The following is a 23,012-nucleotide window of genomic DNA, read 5'->3' as shown; positions in this document are numbered from 1 at the left end:
TAAGTGTTAATCACCAAATTAGAGTACCTAGAGGAGGGAAGCCAGAATGGTAAGGAATCTGAAATTATGTCATATTGGGAAGAGCTAAGGAAATTGGGGGTATCCAACCTGGAAAAAGGTGGAGAGAAGATAGTTTGGGGAGGGAGATCATGAGAAATCTCCTCAAGTATTTTAAGGGATGCCTTTACAGAAGAGGAGCTGGACTTCTTTTGTGCATCTCTGGAGGGTAGGATAAATATGTGGAATTTCCAGGGAAGCATATTTGGGCTCAGAACTGGAGAACACTTCATAGAAATATTAAAAGTGATGCTGACTCAGTGACCCATTGTTCCCAGTCCTGTTTGTTGATCAGTATTGGAGGAGGCTCTCTTGGGAAGGCATCTCCCACTCTGCAGCTTTTGTATTACCTGCTATTCAGCAAGTTGCCCCCTACTGATTTATACCTATTAAACAATTTATACCTATTAAAAGGAGGAAATGAGATGCAATGATCCATCCCCTTTTGCTGACATAGACCTATCTGAATTGTCTTTATCTCATTATGAAAGTTATCAATAAAAACTGAAACTCTTGAAACTCTTGCATATCTTAGTCTGTCAGTATATTGCTACTTTATATATAATACAATATAATATTATATATATATGTATATATATATATAATACAATATAATATTATATATATATACATATATATATATATATAAAATTAACTCCCTTGAATTCTCTTTTCCCTGAGTTTTGCTTTGTAAATCAGGGCAAAAACCTGAGCAAAAGAATTTTCTTTTTAACAGAAGCTAGAACTGTCCCAAAACAGAAATAATGAGTTCCCCATCATGAATCCTCCCCATCAAGCATGTATGCAAGTAGATGGTGGCTTACTAGGAATGCTATAGAAGGGATTACGCATCAGTCACTAGCATGGATTAGTCTACCTTTCCAGTTTATTCCAGTGATGAGATCCTCTTGCTGAGGCAAAGGCATGATTTCAGAGGGAGTGCTCATATAGCATGGTAATGAGCATTTCTCTATATCCAGTGAGGATAGATGAGGAAATTAGCTAAAATAGAAGCATCATGAGGAATTGAGGTTAGATATTGGGATTAATGCATCCTTAGAGTGAGGGTGGTTTGATACTGAGATAAGTTGCAGAGGGAAGTAGTGGGAAAAAACTTCTCTTGAGGGTCCTTAAAAAGAGGACTTGAATTTGTACTGGATGGTTTTTGTAAGGATTTACTTGAAGGCACAAAGGTTGGAGCTTTGCAAACTTCCTTCTAGTCCTCAGATTACATAAATCTATTGAAATACTGAGTATTCTGAGATGTGAATGTCATTTTGTCTTGGAGACAAACTTGGCTTTCCCCCCTCTCATCCTAGGTCCTGACCTTAGCCAGCAATGAACGAATCCCCTTGAATCGCACCATGAGACTAGTGTTTGAGATTAGTCACCTAAGGACAGCCACCCCAGCCACAGTTTCCAGAGCAGGAATACTTTACATCAACCCTGCTGATCTAGGATGGAATCCGTAAGTTCTGATTTCATTTTTACCTTTCTTAACTATGCTATGCAGGAAGAAAGGATGAAGCCAACTTGGGATAGCGATAACTTACTCATGGATATTCAGGGATGGTTGTATTTCATTAAAGTTTTCCAACTTCTCCATCTTTTTTCTAGTGTGGTAAATAGCTGGATTGAAAAACGCAAGGTGCAGTCTGAGAAAGCTAACTTGATGATCCTGTTTGATAAATATCTCCCCACATGCCTAGACAAGCTGAGGTTTGGATTTAAGAAGATCACTCCAGTTCCAGAAATCACAGTGATCCAGACTATACTGTACCTCTTAGAATGTCTTTTGACCCCAAAGAATACCCCTCCAGATTCCTCCAAGGAGCTTTATGAACTCTATTTTGTATTTGCATGTTTCTGGGCTTTTGGTGGAGCCATGTTCCAGGACCAGGTAAAGTCATTTCAAGAAATTATGACCTAGGAATTTTTATTACCTTTGTTCTCGTGGGGGTCCTTAAAAAGAGTACAGTTAGCAGAATATTTAAAAGGTCACAGGATCATTGAAATAGAATTGGAAGCAACTTTAGAGTCCATCTAATCCACACTCAGGGGATTAATTAAATGTTTAACAACCACCTCTCAAAAAAAATCTACAACTATTATGTTAATCTGCATTACAAATTTTTTTTCCATCACTTTCCTCAGTCTTGACAATTAACAAACCAAGAATCAAGCTCTGATTTGTAGGTTTGCTCATTTAACTATCTGCTCTCTAGAGCCATTGAACTGACTTCAGTACACCTGTGAGACCACATTTCTCATTTTCAGATGACTAAATTGAGACCTACAGGTATTTGAGCCATATGGTTATAGGGCCAGGATTTGAGTCCAGGTCTCCTGACTCCAAATATAGCGTTCTTTCCACTCTACCACACTGTGTGTGGGGGAAGCCAATATATGAGTGATCCTAGTTTGGTCAGCTATTAGTGATGAGACTATGGACAAATCTCTTTAGTTCTTGGGCCTTGGTTTCTTCATCTGTAAAAAATGAAATTGGTCTAAATGACTTCTCAGTGACTTCCTTTCCAGCTCTGAAGTCTATAATTCAAACAGGATTTGCTGATAATTTCTGGTTATGTTTTTTTTCTAGCTTGTGGACTATCGTGTTGAGTTCAGCAGATGGTGGTTGAATGAATTTAAGACCATCAAATTTCCTTCTCAAGGAACCATTTTTGATTACTACATAGACACAGAGAGTAAAAAATTCATGCCATGGACAGATAAAGTATCTCCATTTGAATTGGATCCTGACATTCCATTGCAGGTATCACTCCCTCACCCCCAAACTCTAAACCCTGGAATCAGACACAAAATGTGTTTCTCCCCCTGCTTCTAAGAATTGTTCAGTTGCATGCAGTGACTTTAGCAATAGTAACTTTCCATCAAAGACTGGGTTTTTCTTTTATTTTTTCATTTGGTTCTGCACCATAATTTGCAGGTGGAAGTTTACTCATCAGTTGCCTATAGATAATGATTTCATACTGCTTTTAAACCATGCCTTTGTTTCCATGGATTCTCTCCTTACACCTAGGCTTCCTTGGTCCACACAACAGAAACCATCCGAATTCGGTATTTCATGGATTTATTAATGGCCAAAAAGTGGCCAGTGATGTTGGTGGGCAATGCAGGCACTGGCAAGTCAGTCTTGATGGGTGACAAGCTTGGCAGCCTGAGCACTGATGAGTACGTGATACAGTCTGTTCCCTTCAACTTCTATACAACTTCTGCCATGTTGCAAGGTAAAAAAACAAAAACAAACCCCCAAACTTACATCTTATTTTTGGCATTAATAAGAAAACGATGCCCAGGAAGCTACTGAATAATAGTTAGTGCCTTTTGAATTTGCCAGGTGTCCTTGAGAAGCCATTGGAGAAGAAATCGGGACGAAACTATGGACCCCCAGGCACCAAAAAGCTTATTTACTTCATTGATGATATGAACATGCCAGAGGTGGACAAGTATGGAACGGTGGCACCTCACACTTTGATCAGGCAGCACATGGATCATGGGCACTGGTAAGTATAGAACCTCTCATAATTATGAGAGTCAAGAGTCTTATCAAATAGACTGATCTTTCAACATAAATGTAGTTAGTCCCTGCAAGACTTTGAAACTGAAAAAAGACCAACTCACAAGTCACTCACTATAGAGGACCTTTAGGACTAACTCCCTACCTTGTAAGGTTTGGTTAATATAATCACTTATATTTCTATAGGCCTTTAAAGTTTAAAAAAATTCCTACTTCTCTCTCTAAGAGAGGTAGTAACAAAGATTATTACCCCCATTTTACAGATGAAGAAATTGTCTTATAGAGGGTAAATAACTTCTCCAACGTCATATACACACATTACATCTTTGTGATAGATCTGGGCCTAGAAATCAGAGCTTAAGTCTCCTAACAGGCTCTTTCCACTTTGCTATTTGACCTCTTGAATTGCTTTTCTTTTGTAAGGAAAGGGGAATGGCAGGCTGTCAGGAAAGAGAAAGAAATGGAGAGATAGTGAATAGTTAATAATTCTTCAATATGTTAAGTAATTAGAGGCTATGAGTAGGCTTCAACATGTCATAAATGAGGAGATAAATGAAGAGATGCAATGAGAAGGCTATCATCAGAGAAATTATGATAGGAAAATAAAAAGACCCCATAAGCTAGTAAGAACAGAGGATGACCAAATATTCCATTGGTCTTTATTCAATATAAAGAAAATGAAAAGGAGCTCTTCTAGCTTTGGTGAATTTATGGGAGCCAACAATCTCAGATGATTGGCAGGCAAAGTTGGGAGGCAATCTTTATTTTTGCAGGGGGAACCCATATCAAGGAAATCGCAGATCCATTTGGCATACCAGATATTTGGAAAGTAAAATTATTAGCAAACTGAGCCAAGGCATATGTGACTGAATCATAATATTGAACTTCATACATTGAACTTGAAAGTATATATCTTCCCAAGAATTGTGAGCATTCTACTAATGTTATAAAAATAAGATCATTTAACTTTTTCAGCAAAGAGTATGTAATGCTAGCTCTTATTTATAAGGTACTGTGTGATTATCCTCCATCAAATCCTACTCTGTTATCTCATCATGACCCAAAGTAACCCTCCCTATGCCAGCAGAATAAAAGCTTCAGGTACAGTCCTAGCAACAGACTGAATCTGTTTTCCAAGGATTTGCCTAGCCAAATATAGAGCAGGCTGGTCTTTTGATGATAGATTCTTCTCTCAAGGAAACCCATGATACCAAGAAAAATACAGATGGCTCCCATTTTGTGTTTCTTGCTCCTGCTTCTATAGTAATGATGGTGGAGAATGCTAAAAATCAGGATGTTTTAGACTTCTTTTAAAAATAAACTTTTAACTTAGTTGCTGATATTCTCAATGAGATCCTTGTCCAAGGATCAACTAAACCGAGACAAACAGGGTTAAGTGACTTGCTCAGAGTCACATAGCCAGTGTCTGAGCCTGGATTTGAACTTAGATCTTCCCGATTCCAAGTTTGGCTCTCTATCCACTACAGCACCTAACTATGTCAACAGCACCTGTTTGTATAGTAATGATGGCATTGGATGCTAAGAATCAGACCTTTTTTAAAAAAAATCAAATTTCACTTAGCTGCTGATATTCTAAAGGAGATTCTTGTCCCATGACCAACTAGGAAACATACTGAAGGAATTAAATCATCTCAGTCTGTCAGTCCTTGCTATAAATGGAACCACAAGAAAGGGATGGGGAGAGTTGCTACTAAATCAAAAGATGGCTCTAAGATTTTCCTTGGAGAAGAAACTAAAGGAATCAGCAGAATTGGTGTTTATTATGTTGCCAATGGCAATAAGGAACATCATTTCATGGGATATTTGTTCATTTTATATGTCAGTGTTCATTGTAAGTATTTGCAAACCACCCATAAAATAATTGCAGTTTGTGCACCAACCTCCAATGCAGAAGTTGAAGAGATTGAGATTAGAAGACCTCAGTAAGACCCTCCAAGTTAAATCAACATCTACTTTGATACTTGTTTACTTCATTGAAAAGGTGGGAATATGTAGGGAAGATAAAAAAGTGTTAGAAAATGTGGATGAGTAATAAAGAATGACAGGGTCCATAAACTTGTATGATACCTGCCTTATTAGAGCACAGATCAATATTAGTACAAACTTAAAGATAAAATAAAGAGAAAAATAAATGGAACAATTAAAACAATTCCAACTCAAATGAATTAAACAAATTATTAATGATGAAAATGGGCTATGAGTGAAAGAAGGTACATATTCACAGACTAAAATAATTTTATACAGATTTTTAACAATGATGGTTTTGATGGTTTTGTTCAACTGGTTCCTTGTCCCCTTCTTCTCTTTTTTAATTCTTTGTTACAAGGGATCGCTTACTGGTATAGGGTGAGGGACAGGGAATCTACTCTTGCATTTTAGCCAGTTCTATTAGAAACATTTTTATCAACGTACGAACCTTGGAGACAGTTTCTACCTCATAGGATTTCTTCTGCTATCTCTGAAAGAACCTTCTTCTTGTAGCTTCCAACTCACATTTTATCACAGTGGTAAAACAAATGAAATTCCACAGTAAACATCAAACAAAAGAACCTAGTTTCAGTTCAAGTTTCTAGAAATACTCAAAAAAGAGATCCATGTTAATATCTGTGTACACCTTTAGGGAAAATATATTTTTTTCAGAAAACTAGTCGTTGTCTCTTTCAGTCTAGTCAACGGTAACCCAAAGGGAGAAAAAGCCCTCAAAAAAGATACACTTCTCTTCATTTGGTTAACAAAAAAAGACATCCCCATTTAGTTTTACAAACCAGTCACCTATCCCCTTTGTTCCCCAATTGATGAACAATTAAATTATTTGTTAATTTATTGGTTTTGTCTGATCGTATCTCAGAAATGATCATTCCTTAAATTAGTTAAGTCTTTCATTTAAGGGAGACAGATTGAAAGGGAGGCTGTTAAAATATTAATTCTTAATCTTTATTATGGAACTGAGATCTCAATACATGATGCTTCTACAATAGGTAGGAGATGGGAGAGAGGAATATTTGAAAATGAAGATGATATGAAAATAAAATATATCTATGTAACTCCTTATTATAATAGTTAGATTGTTTTAAGCCTAGGGGCAACATAATGGCCCCTAAAGTCTATGTGGCTCTCTTCCCTCCCCTTCAACTCCATGTAGTTTTAGGAAGTTTAGTTGAAAATTTACAAGTACTATCGCATTTGCTCTAAGCCCCAAATCAGGAAAATTCCCAATATTTAGGTAGAGGTGTGGTTCTCTGCATTAATTTGCATTTGTATATCTCTAGTTAACTTTTGGCTTCTGTGGTGTTGAGGTAAAATTCAGGTTACTTTAAACGTTTAGAGAACATAGCAGCAGATTATATTGCAATGTCTTTGGATAGACGGGAAGTGGAAGGGGAAAATGGGAAAAGAACAGACCTTTTCCAAGAATTTCCCTCAGTCCTTGGATAAGTGGCTACAACTGATAGCCATCACCCTAAGTCTTCTGTTCCAAAATGCCAATCAGGACAGTGACTTGCCTTGATAATCTCTTTTCTCTGCCACAGTTCAATTTTACTTTTGCCGACTACCTCTAGTAGTCTAGTTGGGGTTCTTTCTGGCTCAGCTCAAGATGCCCCCATTCCTTTCTTTCCATTTCCAGACCTTCAGAATTTCTTCCTAGTTCTGAGATAATTCCTCCATTTTATATAAGTTCTTTGAGTATGAACAAGCCTGTCACACAATTGTTCTGATTCATTCAAGATGTCCAAGTTCTATTCATAAACATTTCTGATTAATTCAATCAAGAAATGTTCTTGCCTAACAACGGTAATTACTTTTAAGTAGGGTGGAATAATCAATGGAGTCCTACCCTTATGTCGGCAAACCAATTTTAAACTAAAAAAGCAAGAAATGTTTTTAAAACATTTTTTAAAACATCAGTTAAAACATATCTGATGAAAATGAATTGTTGTAAAACTCCAAAAGCCCCACTAGTCAGTGAAGCAGAAAGATATGGCAGCAGTGGTTAATAATATAAACTTTTTGGGAAAAGCTTATGGAAGGTGATAATGGTGATGAAAGATTTTGAACAATATCAATTTATAGAAGTAGTGAAAGGTAAAACTAATTTACAGAAATCTTGGGGAAAGACCCAACTAATTAAAGGGATCACAAAATCATTTAGGGATGAAAACGAATAGAAGAATTAAGCAGAAGAAAAATGGAAAGACCAGCCCACTTGGATTCTAACATCATAGTCCTAGGTGTGCTTATCAAATAGATAGAATGACTCTAAAGAGAACTAAAATGCAATAGCGGTTGGATAAAAAGTGTATATAGAACATATCTGTACTGAAGGTGACATAATTGTAAAATCTTGGTCTTCCTGAATTCAGACCCACATTTCCATTCACTGCTTCAATTGATTACATCATGTGTAAATGATTAAATTAGTCCAATTTTTTTTCCAGAAATGAAGATTAGTCTTTTAAATATTAGTATTCTACCTAAATTGTTAAATGGCTGCAAATCATAGAACATGATAATCACTGAAGAATTAGAAATTAATATCACTTAGAGGGCAATGGAAAGACACATGATATATGAGTACAAACTGTAACACACAGCAAGCACAAAACTTTACTTTAGAACTAAAGTAAAGATTTTCATCAAAATAATATGTAATTGAAAAAGAAGATGGACTGGTGAAAGCAAGAGGTAACTAATGTTGATTTGTGTGATCTATTACTATCCTTGCAAAATGTCAAGAGAAAGTAGCATTGAATGGATGCTGTAGCAGAATTCATAGAAGAGTTCATTTGTATAAAGAAAGATAGAACCAAAAGTTTTGCACAGCTTCAAACATGTTCTGACTTCTGCTGAAACCCAGCAAATCTTGAGTAACACCCAAGCAGTAAACCATTGTTTGAGGACTGTTGTGCAAGATCTGAATTCGTTCCCAGAAGAAGAATTCATCTTCACGTGAAAAGTATTGCTATAGATTCAATCAGTAAGTTTTCTATGCAGATCAAACTCACGATGAGGGGACCTCACCATGTGGCCAGCTATTTCACAGTGATGCTATCAGAGTCTCCTCCTTTTGTTAGAAGAGGAACAAGAATTTTCAGCATCCTTCCTAGTCACTGCATGAATAAGCCAGCACAGGTTACAGACAGATAGATATACTGTAGTTTATCCATCTAAGAGTATGGCATTCCCCTTCAGTAGGTAATGGTTATATGTCTCCACAGATAACATAGACAGACAGACAGATAGATGGATAGATGAACAGATAGTCTCTCCTCTTGACCTATATGACCTAGAGAGTTTGAGTATGATCAGATAGATAACTGCTTACAAAGAAGTTTAGGGTAACTGAGGATTGGGTGGAGTAAAAGTACAGACTCACTTGAGCTCTCCACAAAACTCCTCCAAATACTTGTAAAAAACTCTAAATAAATTCTAGAGCAGCAAAACCCACAAAAAGACAGTGAAAAAATTTCCAGCCCAAGAAAACCTGGATGGTCAACAGGAAAGGAGCATAGTACTACATGAGCCACGCCAGCACAGACTTGGCCCTAGCAAAACCAGAGCATACCTCAAGGGACTAAATCACTGGCAGCTAAGGCAGTTTCCAGACTTCTCAACACACAAATGCCAGACAGCTTAGAAGATCAGTGGAAAAGGTCTGTCATACTTGAGTGAGAGAGCCCAGTGCAGCCCTCGGGTGGGGGCAGCAGCAGCTATGGCTGCTTCTAGAGCTCTCAGCACACAAACCACAAAGAGATCAAATAATTGATCGGAAGGAGATTAGAGGGATCTCTTTTCTGGCACTGAGGCAGAATTCTGTTGCTTTGCCTATATCTGAATCTGTATCGTAGTCCTTGGTGGCAGTCCTAGGGCAAGGAGGAGCACTGACATAGCAGAGTTTGTGGCAGCAGTGGAGATGGAACCCTCCTCACAGTTCCAGGGAAGAAAAGAGTGCTTCTGGCCACACACTGACCAGAGCACAGACCAGGAGAGGAGTAACTCAACACCTCTCCTTAGATCATACCACATTAGAAGAACTGAAAACCTACAGGTTCCTAGAAATATCCCTGAAACCAGCTGCACAAAACCCCTGAAGCTTGAGATATCATATCCCCACTGCCCCACTGGAAGCAGAGAACTACCTTGACAAAGAGGTCAAAAGTCAAGTAATTGGCTGGGGAAATGAGCAAAAACAGGAAAAAAATCAGACTATGGAATCTTACTTTGGTGACAAAGAATATCTAAATATAGACTTGGAAGAAGACAACAAAGTCACAACAAAATCAAGGCTCCTACATCCAAAACCTCCAAGAAAAATCTAAATTGGTCACAGGCCATGAAAAGGCTCAAAAAGGATTTTGAAAATCAAGTAAGAGAAATAGAGGAAAAATTGGGAAGAGAGATGAGAGTGATGCAAGAAAATCATGAAAAATGAGTCAACAGTTTGCTAAAGGAGATCCAAAAAAATACTGAAGACAATAACACCTTAAAAAATATATTAGACCAAATGTCAAAAGAGGTCCAAAAAAGCAAATGAGAAGAGTGACTAAAAAAGCAGGATTGGCCAATTGGAAAAGAAGGTCCAATAGCTCACTGAAGAAAATAATTCCTTAAAAATTAGAATGGAGCAAGTGTAAGCTAATGACTCTATGAGAAATCAAAAAATTATAAAACAAAAACAAAAGAATAGAAATGATAGAAGACAATGTGAAATATCTCATTGGAAAAACAACTGACCTGGAAAATAGAACCAGAAGAGATAATTTTTAAATTATTGGACTACCTGAAGACCATGATAAAAAAAAAAAAAAGAGCCTAGACATCATCTTTTAAGAAATTATCAAGGAAAACTGCCCTGATATTGTAGAACCAGAGGGTAAAATAGAAATTGAAGGAATCTACCAATTACTTCCTCAAAGAGATCCCAAAAAGAAAACTCTCAGGAATATTATACCCAAATTCTAGAATTTGCAGGTCAAGAAGAAAATATTGCAAGCAGCCAGAAAGAAACAATTCAAATGTTACGGAGCCACAGCCAGGACAACACAAGATTTAGCGGCTTCTACATTAAATGATCAGTGGGCTTGGAATATGATATTCCAGAGGTCAGAGGAACTAGAATTAAAACCAGAAATCACCTACACAGCAAAATTGAGTGTGTGTGTGTGTGTGTGTGTGTGTGTGTATCACTCCTTCATATTCATCTTACACCTGTGCCCTCTGTCTGTATATACTTCTTCTAACTACCATAATAATGACAAAGTTCTTATGAATTAAAAAGCATCATCTTCCCATGTAGGAATGTAAACAATTTAACCTTAGTAAGTCCCTTATGATTTCCCTTTTCTATTTGCCTTTTTGTGCTTTTCTTGAGTCTTATATTTGAAAGTCAAGTTTTCTGTTTACCTCTGCTCTTTTCATCAGGAACATTTGAAAGTCCTCTATTTCACTGAATGTCCATTTCCCCCCTCCCCCCCGCCCCCAAAGGATAATATTCAGTTTTGTTGGGTAGGTGATTCTTGATTATAATCCTAACTCCTTTAACCTTTGGAATATCATATTCCAAGCCATTCCAAGATCATTTAATGTAGAAGCTTCTAAATCTTGTGTTATCCTGGCTATGGATCCACAATACTTGAATTGTTTCTCTCTGACTGGTTAAAGTATTTTTGCCCTGACCTTGGAGCTCTGGAATTTGGCTATAATATTCCTGTGAGTTTTCATTTTGGGCTCTCTTACAAGAGGTGATCAGTAGATTCTTTTTACCCTCTGGTTCCAGAATATCAGTGCAGTTTTCCATGATAATTCCCTGAAAGATGATATCTAAGAAAAGGAAAATGGTAAATTTTGGAGATATGGGAAAATTGGAACACTAATGCATTGCTGGTGAAGTTGTGAACTAATGCAACAATTCTGGAGAGAAATTTAGAACTATGCCCAAAGGGTTATAAAACTGTGCATAATCTTTCATCCAGCAATGCCACTATTAGATTTGTATTCCAAAGAGATCACAGAAATGGGAAAAGTACCCACATGTACAAAAATATTTATGCAGCTTTTTTGTGGTGGCAAATAATTAGAAATTGAAAGAATGCCCATCAGTTGAGGAATGGCAGAACAAGTTGTGGTAGATGAATGTAACAGAATACTACTGTGCTATAAGAAATGATGAGCAGATGGATTTCAGAAAAACCTGGAAAGACTTACATGACTTGATATTGAATGAAGAGAGCAGAATCAGAACATTGTACACAACAACAGCAATGTTGTATGATGATTAACTATGATAGACTTAGCTCACCTCAGTAATACAATCATCCAAGACAATTTCAAAAGACTCATGATAGAAAATCCTGATGACATCCAGAGAAAGAACTATTGGGTCTGAATGCAGATCAAAGTATACTATTTTCCCTTTTTTTGTTTTCTGTTTTTTCTTTCTCATGGTTTTCCCCTTTTGTTTCTGATTCTTCTTTCACAACGTGACTAATGTGGAAATATGTTTAACATGATTGTATATGTATAACCTGTATCAGATTGCTCACTCTCTTGGAGATGGGGGAGAGGAGTAAGAGAGGGAGAAAAATGTGAAACTCAAAAGTTTTACAAAAATGAATGTTGAAGTAATTGAAAAAAATATTAAGAAAAAAAGAAAGATGATGTCTAGGTTCTTTTTTTGATCATGGCTTTCAAGTAGTCCAGTAATTTTTAAATTATCTCTCCTGGATCTCTTTTCTAGGCCAGTTGTTTTTCCAATGATATTTCAAAATGTCTCCTATTTTTTCATTCTTTTGGTTTTGTTTTTATTGTTTCTTGATTTCTCATGAAGTCATTAGTTCATTTGCTAAATTCTAATTTTTAAGGAGTTATTGTCTTTAGTGAGCTTTTGTACCTCCTTTTATTTGGTCAATTCTTTTCTTTAAGGAGTTTTTTCCTTCAGTGAATTTTTGTCAATTAGACTTTGACTCATTTTTCATTATTTTCTTTCATTTTTCTTCCCATTTTTTCTCTTCATCTCTTACTTGATTTTCAAAATCCTTTTTGAGCTCTTTCATGACCTAAGACCAATATACATTTTTCTTGGAGGCTTTGGATGTAGGAGCTTTGACTTTGTTTTCTTCTGAGTGTGTGTTTTGATCTTCCTTGTCATCATGGTAATTATCTTTGGTCAGAATTTTTTTTCTATTGTCTGCTCATTTTCCCAGGCTATTTCTTGACTTTTAACTCCTTTTTAAAGTAGGGCTGTGCTTCCACAGTGGAGAGAGTACTGTCCCAAAGTTTAGGGGTTTTGTGTAGTTTTCAGAGATACTTCTAGGGACCTGTAAGTTTTCAGTTCTTCCAAGTTCATATTATCCAAGGAGAAGTATGTTTACTACTCTTCTGGTCTGTGCTCTGGTCTGTGAGTGACCAAGACAAGCTCTCTTTTCTGCCCTAAAACTATGACAAAGGTCCCTTGTAGTCACAAGCTCTGGTGCGTTAATGCTCCTCTTCACCCTGGGACTGCCACCCAGATCTGAGTGTGGGCAAAGCAACTGAATTCTGCTTCAGTACTAGTGAAAAGATCCCTGTAATCTCCTTATGACCAGTTGTTTGACCCCCTTACTATTTGTGGGTTAAGAGCTCCAGAAGCAGCTCCTACTGATTCAGTGGCTCCTAAGACCTGCTCCTGGTTTGCTGGGGTCTGGTCTATACTGACGCAGCCTGCACTAGACTGTGCTCCACTCTTAGCCAGGTGTTTCCTGCTGACTTTCTAAGTTGTCTTTAGCTGGAAAATTATTTCACTCTATCCTTTTGTGGGTTCTGCTGCTCCAGGAATTGTTTCATGGCATTATTTAAAGGTGTTTGGAGAAGTTTTGGGGAGTGCTCGGGTGATTCACTGACTTTATGCTATCTAATCGAGACACTGCTAAAATCCTGTGGCTAAAATAGGGGTTGAGACTGTGAGAGATTCATAATTAATTCACATAGAAGCAGTAGAGAACACTTCTTTAGAAGCTGAACTTAGCCTTACTGTCCTTTTGCAACAGGTCTTACCCATTCCACTACACGTTAGCACAGCAGCTGTCTCCAGAGAAGTTTCTGAGTTAGTTTGTTGGTTCTTTGTTTTGTAGAAGGCATGAAGGCTGTTAGTTTTCAGTGACTCTTGTCCTATAGATCTTCAGTCCCTGCCATCTTAAACATTAAATTGCCTTGATAACTTTAGCTAGGGCATTTCTCATTTTAATCAAGCTTCTATTCCTTATGTATTTATTTTCTGTGTTTAATCAATCCCCTGAAAGAGATTATTTTTATTTTTTAAAATGAATATTTACATGGAAATATGTTAAGAAAGAGTGCTGAAAGTTGTTAGAAAACATGCTGTATGAACTTAATAGGTACAAAAGATGGATTACTGGGAAAGACGGAATGATAATTATGTGAAGAAAAATTGCAAAACTTTCCTGCTTCATTCTCCCCTTTGTGCAAGATCTGAATTTAATCAAGGGCAAGAGGCCCTCTGGCACAATGAATAGAGCACCAGCCCTGGAGTCAGGAAGACCTGAGATCAAACGTAGCCTCAGACACTTACTGGACAAGTCACAACCCCAATTGCCTCAAAAAGAAAAGTAAAGAAAAACATAGAGTTTTTCTGCATGAATTGGCCATTTCAAAAAAAGCATTTATGGACTTTACCTGGGATGAAATACAGCTGAGAGCATCTTGTGCCATCATATGTGTGACTCTCAGGCCTGACAGAACAGTTTTGGAATTGTTTTAACTATATCCCTGCTAGTATTGGGCCTGGAGTCAGGAAAACTCATCTTTCTGAGTTAAAATCTGGCCTCAGACATTCACTAGCTGTGTGGCCCTGGGCAAGTCACTTAACCCTATTTGCTTCAGTTCCTCCTCTGTAAAGAGAAGAAAATGTCGAACCACTCTAGTAGTTTTGCCAAGAAAGCCCCAGATGAGGTCATAAAGAGTCAGACATGACTGAAAAATGACTAAACAAAATAGATAGATAGATTCCTCTTTTTTTTCACAGAAAATTCCTCTAACCATGCCAATACAGACTCTTAATGATGACTCAATGTTATTAACCCAGTATTTCCTGAATCCATAGTGAGGAAGATACAGAGGCATATGTCTATATGCTACTGTGAAGACTCTGCCATCCCTTCCTAAGGATCTGAAACCTATTAGAGCCATTTATTCAAGAGGTACACTCTGGCAAGCAAATGACGCTATGGAAGTATTTATTTATTTATGTAAAGTCAGATTGTTGTCATGGTATTCCCCATGATTTCTGAACTGTTTCAAACGTGTAGTGACTTTTACCTGAATCCAGCATCCAGAACCCCCTCATTTGTCTTTATGTTTTGTTTGACACCTAAGATTTAAACCATTGGATGATACTTGTTGTTTGAAACCCAATTATTGAACTGCTTTCTAGACAGAGAATTTAATTTCATATAAATAGTACTGCTATAGACAAAAATGCACAAGGCTGTCAGACTCCCGCTATAGCCTGACTCCTCTGCAGGGATGTTCTCAAACCTCTGCTGTTTGATGCCTAATTTCCTCCCCATTTATCTTTTCTCTCACTTTACTAAGATTCCTTTCACTTCTATATTGTGGCTCTTCTTGCCATGATGTTCTCTATGATCCCTTGAACATGTTCGCCATGACCCCGTGATTTCTTCCCTCTCCAGTCATCAGATCTCCTGTGTCAGATTTGGCAACACTGGCAAGAGTCCCATAGGATGGGCAAGCATAAGTGGGCTGCAACCTGAATTGCTGAGGGAAAATGCACATCAAGAAGATCACCCATCTACCAAATATTGGAATAACGAATATTTACAGTTCTAAATCATTTTTAACATTCTTCAACTTATTTGATTTTCATAGCCATTTTTAAAAGTAGATTAACAAGTTTCATTATCCCCATTTTATAGATAAAGAAACTCAAGCTAGGGAGGTTGAATTTTCCCAAGGTTATCTGACTAGTAGTGAAGCTGAAACTCAAACCTGACTCCAAAGCCATTCCTCTTCCTATTTTTAAAATTCACTATTGTTAGTGTTATTTTCTTTTTAAATTTTGAGTTCCTAATTTCATCCAAATGGATGGAATTCCATTCCAAAAGCCATTCAAAGATGGCAATCAATATATCAGTTATACGTGTGAAATCATGCAAAATATATTTTCATATTAACTACATTTCCAAAAAAAAGCAAGAAAATAAAAGAGAGAAAATTATGCTTCACTTATATGGAGAGTTTATCCATTCCATCTCTGGAGATGAATAGCAGTTTTTCATCATGAGTACTCTGGAATTGTCTTGGATCATTGATATTGATCCTAGTAGCAAGGTCTTTCACAGTTGATCCTCAATACTACATTACTATTACTGTGCACGGTGATTTCCTGGGCCTTCACACTCTTCATTTTGGATCCATTCATGTATGTCCTGTCATGTTTTCCTGAAGTCATTCCCCTCATCATTTCCATATGCTATTCCATCACATTCCACAATAGTATTCCATCACAATCACAGCCTGCTACTTGTTCAACAATTCCCCAATTGATGGACATCCCTTCAATTTCTAATTCTCTGCTACCATGAAAAGAACTGCTATAAATATTTTTGTACATATAGGTCCTTTTCCTTTCTCTTTGACCTCTTTGGAATACAGACCTAGTAATGGTTTTGCTGAGACAAAGGTACACATAGTTTTAGAGCCCTTTGGACATCGTTTCAAATTGTTTTCCAGAATGATTGGAACAGTTCACTACTTCAGCAGCAGTTTATTAGTGTACATATTTTTCCCTCATCCCCTCCAGCATTTGTAATTTCTGATAGGTGTGAGATGGTACCTCAAAACTGTTTTATTTTGCATTAGAGCATTTTTTCATATAGCTAGAGATGGCTCAGATTTCTTCTAAAAGCTTCCTCCTTATATCCTTGGACCATTTGTCAACTGGGAAACAGCTTTTATTTTTTATAAATTTTACTTAATTCTATACTCACTATATATTTGAAAAATGAAGCTTTTATCAAAGACACTTGCTATAAAAATGATGATGTTACTTCGTTGTCTGTGTTACTTTTAGCGTAATGTAGTTTTAATTGGATCCACTTTTGTTTTTGCTTTAAGTTCAAGATTGCTACCTCTGCCTTATTTATTTATTTTTAGTTTTCAACATTCATTTCCACAAGATTTTGAATTCCAAATTTTCTCCCCATTTCTCCCCTCCTCCACCCCAATATGGTGTGCATTCTGATTACCCCTTCCCCCAGTCTGCCCTCCCTTCTATCTCTCTCCCATCCCATTCCCCCTTACTTTTTGTAGGGCAAGATACACTTCTATACCCTATTGCCTATATATCTTATTTCCCAGTTGCATGTAAAGACAATATTTAACATTTGTTTTCATAATTTTGAGTTCCAAATTCTCTTCTTTCTTCCCTCCCCACCCACCCTCATTGAGAAGGTAAGCAATTCAATATAAGTTATACATGTGTAATTATGCAAATCATTTCCATAATAATCATGTTGTGAAAAACTAACTATATCTCTCTCCATCCTATCCCACCCTCCACTTATTCTGTTTTCAACTTTGACCCTGTTCCTTTTCAGAAGTGTTTACTTCTCACTACCGCCATCATCAATCTGCTCTCTCTTCTATCATGTCCCTGTTATCCTCTTTCCCCTTATTTTCCTGTACGGTAAGATACCCAATTGAGTTTGTATATTATTCCCTCCTTAAGCTAAATTTGATAAGAGTAAGGTTCACTCATTCCCTATCACCTCCCCCCTCTTCTCCTCCATTGTGAAACTGTTTTCTTGCTCCTTATATGTGAGATAATTTCTCCATTCTCTCTCTCCTTTTCTCCTCCCAATATATTCTGCTCACCCTTAATTTTATTTTTAGGTGTCATTTCTTCATATTCAACTCACCCTGTGCTATCTATCTATCTTCTGTCTATCTATTTATCTATCTATCTATCTATCTGTCTGTCTGTCTGTCTATCTATCTATATTTCTTCCAACTGCTCCAACACTAAGCAAGGTCTCATGAGTTACAAATATCATCTTTCCATGTAGGAATGTAAATAGTTCAGCTTTAATAGATCCCTTATAATTTCTCTTTTCTGTTTACCTTTTCATGCTTCTCTTGATTTTTTTATCTGAAAGTTAAATTTTCTATTAAGTTCTGGTTTTTTCAGCATGAAAGTTTGAAAAACTTGAAAGTTCTCTATTTCCCTCCTGAAGTATCATATTCAATTTTGCTGGGTAGGTGATTCTTGGTTTTAATTTTAGTTCCTCTGACCTTTGGAATATCATATCCCAAGTCCACTGATCATTTAATGTAGAAGCTGCCAGATCTTGTGTTATCCTTGTGATTGTGGTTCCACAGTACTTGAGTGGTTCCTTCCGGCTGCTTGCAATATTTTCTCCTTGACCTGGGAACTCTGGAATTTGGCTACAGTATTCCTAGGAGTTTTCCTTTTGGAGTCTCTTTCAGGAGGTGATCAGTGGATTCTTTCCATTTCTATTTTGCCCTTTGGTTCTAGAATATCAGGGCAGTTTTCCTTGATAATTTCATGAAAGATGATGTCTAGGCTCTTTTTTTGATCATAGCTTTCATAGCAATTTTTAAATTGTCTCTCCTGGATCTCTTTTCCAGATTTTTCCAATGAGATATTTCACATTGTTTTCTATGTTTTCCATTCTTTTGGTTCTATTTTATATTTTCTTGATTTTTTACAAAGTCATTAGCTTCCATTTGTTCCATTCTAATCTTTAAGGAATTATTTTCTTCAGTGAGCTTTTGGACCTCCCTTTCCATTTGGCCGATCCTGCTTTTTAAGGCATTCTTCTCCTCAATGGCTTTTGGATCTTCTTTTCCATCTGGCCGATCCTGCTTTTTAAGGCATTCTTCTCCTCAATGGCTTTTGGATTTTCTTTTCCATCTGGCCGATCCTGCTTTTTAAGGCGTTCTTCTCCTCAATGGCTTTTGGACCTCCTTTTCCATCTGGCCGATCCTGCTTTTTAAGGCATTCTTCTCCTCATTGGCTTTTTGGACCTTTTTTGCCATTTGGGTTAATTTATTTTTTAAAGTATTATTTTCTTCAGTATTTTGGGGGTCTCCTTTAGCGAGCTGTTGACTCATGATTTTCTAGCATCGCTCTCATTTCTCTTTCCAATTTTTCCTCTACTTCTCTTACTTAATTTTCAAAATTCTTTTTGATCTCTTTCATGGCCTGCAATCAGTTCATATTTTTCTTGGAGGTTTTTGATGCAGGAGCTTTGACTTTGTTTTTTTCTGTTTGGATGTTTTGATCTTCTTTGTCACCAAAGTAAGATTCTATAGTCTGACTTTTTTCCCTCTGTTTGCACATGTTCCCAGCCAAATACTTGACTTTCTATCTCTTTGTCAAGGTAGAACTCTGCTTCCAAAAGGGGTGGGGGTTGAGGTGGATGTACTGTCCCAGGCTTCAGAGGTTTTGTATCAGCTGCTCAATCCTCTGTCTGTGGGACCCAAACTCTAGAAGCCACTACTGCTGCTGCCACCATTGCAAGGTCTGCCTACTCCTCTGCCCCAGAGCTGGGACTGGACCCCAGCTGGAACATGCCCTTCCCCCACTCAGGTCCCACAGAGTTTTCCCACTGACCTTCTATGCTGTCTTTGGTGCTTGTGGGTTGAGAAGTCTGGAAACTGCCACAGCTGTCATTGATTCAGTCCCCTGAGGTCTGCTCCAACCTTGTCCATTGATGTGACCCACCTCAGACTGCATTACACTCTGCTCCCAGTCCCAGTGCGATTAATGCTTCCCACTGACCTTCCAGGTTGTCTTGGGCTGGAGATTTACTTCACTCCTTCATTCTGTGGGCTCTGCAGCTCCAGAATGTGTTTAGAGTCATTTTTTGCAGGTATTTGCAGGAGTTAGGGGGGAGAGCTCAAGCAGGTCCCTGCTTTTACCTCACCATCTTGGCTCCACCTTATCTCTGCCTTTTTTACTTTGGCTGAAGCATAATAGATTTTGTTCCAACCCTTAATTTTAACTCTGTGTTTGTTTTTCTGTTTCAAATGTGTCTCTTCTAAACAACATATTGTTGAATTCTGGTATTTACTACAATCCCTTGCCATTCCTCTTTCTAGACATAAGAGAAAAGAAAGAATAAAAAGCATAACATCTTTTTTAAAAAAAAAATAAGTCAATGAATAAACAAAATCTTTGGGAAAGTATCAGATATGCCTAGTGGACAGCCAGGTGGCTTAGTGGATAGAGTGCTGGGTTTGGAGTCAGGAAGACTCATTTTTCTGAGTTTGAATTTGGTCTCAGATGTTTACTAGCTATATGATCCTGGAAGAGTCACTTAACCCTTTTTGCCTCAGTTTTTTCATCTGTAAAATGAGCTGGAGAAACTACTCCAGTATCTTTGTCAACAAAACCCCAAATGGAGTCACAGAGAGTAGGACAGGACTGAAATGACTGAACAACAATAGCAGTTGTCCTTAGCAGTTCAAGAAGTGGGAAAAGACCAGCAGTGTCTTAGGGCTTTGGTATCTGTGCCTGGTGGCTAACAACTAAAAATTTGCTCAGCCTGCATTTTCAAACCTGGCTTATCTTCCTTTAAGGTCCCGCCTGCCACACATACACACTTGTTTCCCCTCCAAAAAATAATTTTGATTGAGAGGCAGTGTGGTATACCAGCTAGTGATAAAATTGGAGGCAGAAAGATCACAGTTCAGATCATATTCTTACATTTCCTAGCTGGGTGATGCTGGGCAAACCATTTAACTCTCTGAAACTCATTTTCCTCATCTGTCAAGCGGGTATATTTACACTGAGATGATGTATGAAAAGTGCCTTGCAAGCCTCATAGAGACAAATGTCAGTTGTTATTCCTGGGAAGACATAAATGGGCTATTTCTACTGATCACATCAACTCTGACATACTAATTATTTCTCAAAGTGACCTGAGTGGAAAGTAAGGCTTTGTTTTTATGGCAAATTGACCTGAGACATGTTTTCTCTTTATGCAGGTATGATAGACATAAGTTGACATTAAAGGATATTCACAACTGTCAGTATGTAGCCTGCATGAATCCCACTTCTGGTTCCTTCACCATTGACCCCAGACTTCAGGTAGACAAGGAGAAAGAGCAAATGACTTTTGCATTAATAATGTGTGTGTCTATTTTGGGTGTATAAGAGAAGTGGGGTGTTTGATTCCAATTCCCTTTCTGTGGGGAAAAGAGGTGTGTGTTGGGAGCAGGGTTCTAACTAGCAATTTTTGTCCCAAGTTAAAGGGCACAAAATGCACCCTCAAATTCTTAGGGAAAAAGGGAAACAAATGTTATTGGGGAAGGATGTGGTTGAATAAGCAGGATTGGGAGTAGCTCACCTGAGGTACAGCCACTAGAGGGAGAAAGTGTGCCACTTGGTAGCTTTCTGTTTTTTTAACTAGTTATTCTTTCTAACCAATTGCTAAACTCAATTGCTTCTCTGCTGTTGTTTCTCTGGAAATTTTAGACTCCTCAAATTTTTGGTGCATTAGGGCAAAGCTCTGATTACTCTGCTGTGGTTCTGGTTTTATTTGGAAGGCTAGATCCACACAACTGAGGTATTTATCATGGAATGCTAGGGGGGAGAGGAATGGTAAGAGACTGCCTCATCTCTAGGAAAAACCAGCAGATAAGCTTCTTTACTTACCTAATCACACCTATTGCTAAACAGAGAAGAAAGAATTTAATGAAATTAAATTAAAAGGCCATTTCAGTGCCTCACCCTGAAAAGTAAATTCTTTGTTGTTTGTCTAATTTCTTTATAGAGGCTTAAGCCTCTGTCCTATTATTCAGTCTTTGATGCAAAATTCACTATAATATTCTAGAAAATTCTCCAACTCACCAAGGCTAACCAGTTAACTAGCTTCCTTTTTTCCAGCTGGGACAAATAAGGATGGAGGTAGAAAACCCAAACCAGACACTATGCCCCTAACTAGACAGGCTTTTTACACAAGCTGCCAGTGGAGAAACTCTCCGAAGAGTGAGTAGGTCCAGATAAGGGAAGAAGGGATATAGAAGGAGAGTGGACAGAGACGGATGGGCACAAACACTAAGAAAGTGCTGTAAATGCCCTTTAATTTCACATCCCCCCAGTGGGACCACTCCAGTTACCACCCTTTCCCAGCATCTCATAGGGAAACCCACCCACTCCCAATCTCAAGTCTTCTGGTTAGGGATCCTCAGAAGATTCCTTGTCAGTTTCTCTTGTGAAGTCGGTGGATACTTCCTCAGGAAATTCTCCACCCTGGCCAAATCCAAGTGAAGATGGGCAGTAGAGAGGTTCTTGCTTTCTGGAGAATCTGATCTTCAGCACTCCCTGTAATCAGAGAAGACAGGCCTAAGGACATGTGTTAACTTTGTTTGTTTTACCTTGATACAGAGACACTTTTGTGTGTTTGCTGTGAGTTTCCCTGGACAAGATGCTCTGATGGCGATTTATAGCACAATCCTTTCACAGCATTTATCCTATCGATCTGCCCCCGTGGTGGTTCAGAGAATTAGTGTCCAGTTGGTCACCTCAGCACTTGGTAAGTTGAAACTCTCCACATCCACTTTAGTATTTATAAAAGCTACTATTTTATGGAGGCTGATGGGTTCTTCATCTTTTCCCCTAGTAAATATTTTATTTATATATTTAAATCAATATTTTTAAAGGATGCTATGTTTTAACAGGAGATATTATGAAATCCGATTGCTTCAGTGAGAGGGTAAAGTATAGGAAATTCAGTATATAGAAGTGATTTACATGTCAACAGAGAAGCAAACTTCCTCTCTGTTCAGCTCTGCAAATTTCTGACTTAAATTGTCACTATTTCATAGTCCATTTGCTTTAGAAACATTGTTTTAAGTTCTACACTTCCTGAAACCATTAAGCCCATAGAAGAATCAATGTGTGTATTTTTTCTATAACAGCCTTGCATCAGAAAATCTCGGCAACCTTTCTTCCTACGGCCATTAAGTTTCATTATGTCTTCAACCTCAGAGATCTCTCCAACATTTTCCAGGTACTCTTTTCTTTTATTTCGGTGCCTCCCATCCCAAATCCGTTTTACCAATGGGAGCAGAAGCAAAGTCTGTGGAATAGAGGAACCTATGTGGAAAGCAGGGTTTCTTGTTCATCTAAGCTTGCTTTCTTTTCATCTTCATGGTACCCACTGAAGCAGCGCGATAAGACTAATTCTAATTTTTATTAATTTTAATATAGTTTATCTTTATATAGCATTTTAGAGTTTACGAACCTTTATATACATTGTCTCTTTTGATCCTTGCAATAACCCTGTGAAGATGCATTATCATTATTCCCATTTTATAGATGAAATTGTGGCTCAGGAAGGTTATAGATCATGCC

General features: G+C 37.6%; 1 protein-coding gene across 1 annotated transcript in view; it reads left to right on the top strand.

The window, feature by feature from the left end:
- Nucleotides 1-23,012, top strand: part of DNAH17 (dynein axonemal heavy chain 17) — a 237,396-nt gene that overhangs the window by 127,888 nt on the left and 86,496 nt on the right. Inside the window, exons 44-51 of the mRNA XM_072645176.1 lie at nt 1,377-1,525; nt 1,675-1,957; nt 2,657-2,830; nt 3,098-3,305; nt 3,416-3,581; nt 20,642-20,744; nt 22,044-22,191; nt 22,577-22,668. Coding sequence (XP_072501277.1) covers nt 1,377-1,525; nt 1,675-1,957; nt 2,657-2,830; nt 3,098-3,305; nt 3,416-3,581; nt 20,642-20,744; nt 22,044-22,191; nt 22,577-22,668 — 1,323 coding nt within the window. The remainder of the gene's footprint in view (nt 1-1,376; nt 1,526-1,674; nt 1,958-2,656; nt 2,831-3,097; nt 3,306-3,415; nt 3,582-20,641; nt 20,745-22,043; nt 22,192-22,576; nt 22,669-23,012) is intronic.

This window comes from Notamacropus eugenii, chromosome 2 (assembly GCF_028372415.1).
Source record: "Notamacropus eugenii isolate mMacEug1 chromosome 2, mMacEug1.pri_v2, whole genome shotgun sequence".
Classification (NCBI taxonomy): Eukaryota; Metazoa; Chordata; class Mammalia; order Diprotodontia; family Macropodidae; genus Notamacropus; species Notamacropus eugenii.
This window is presented reverse-complemented; position numbering and strand designations above follow the sequence as displayed.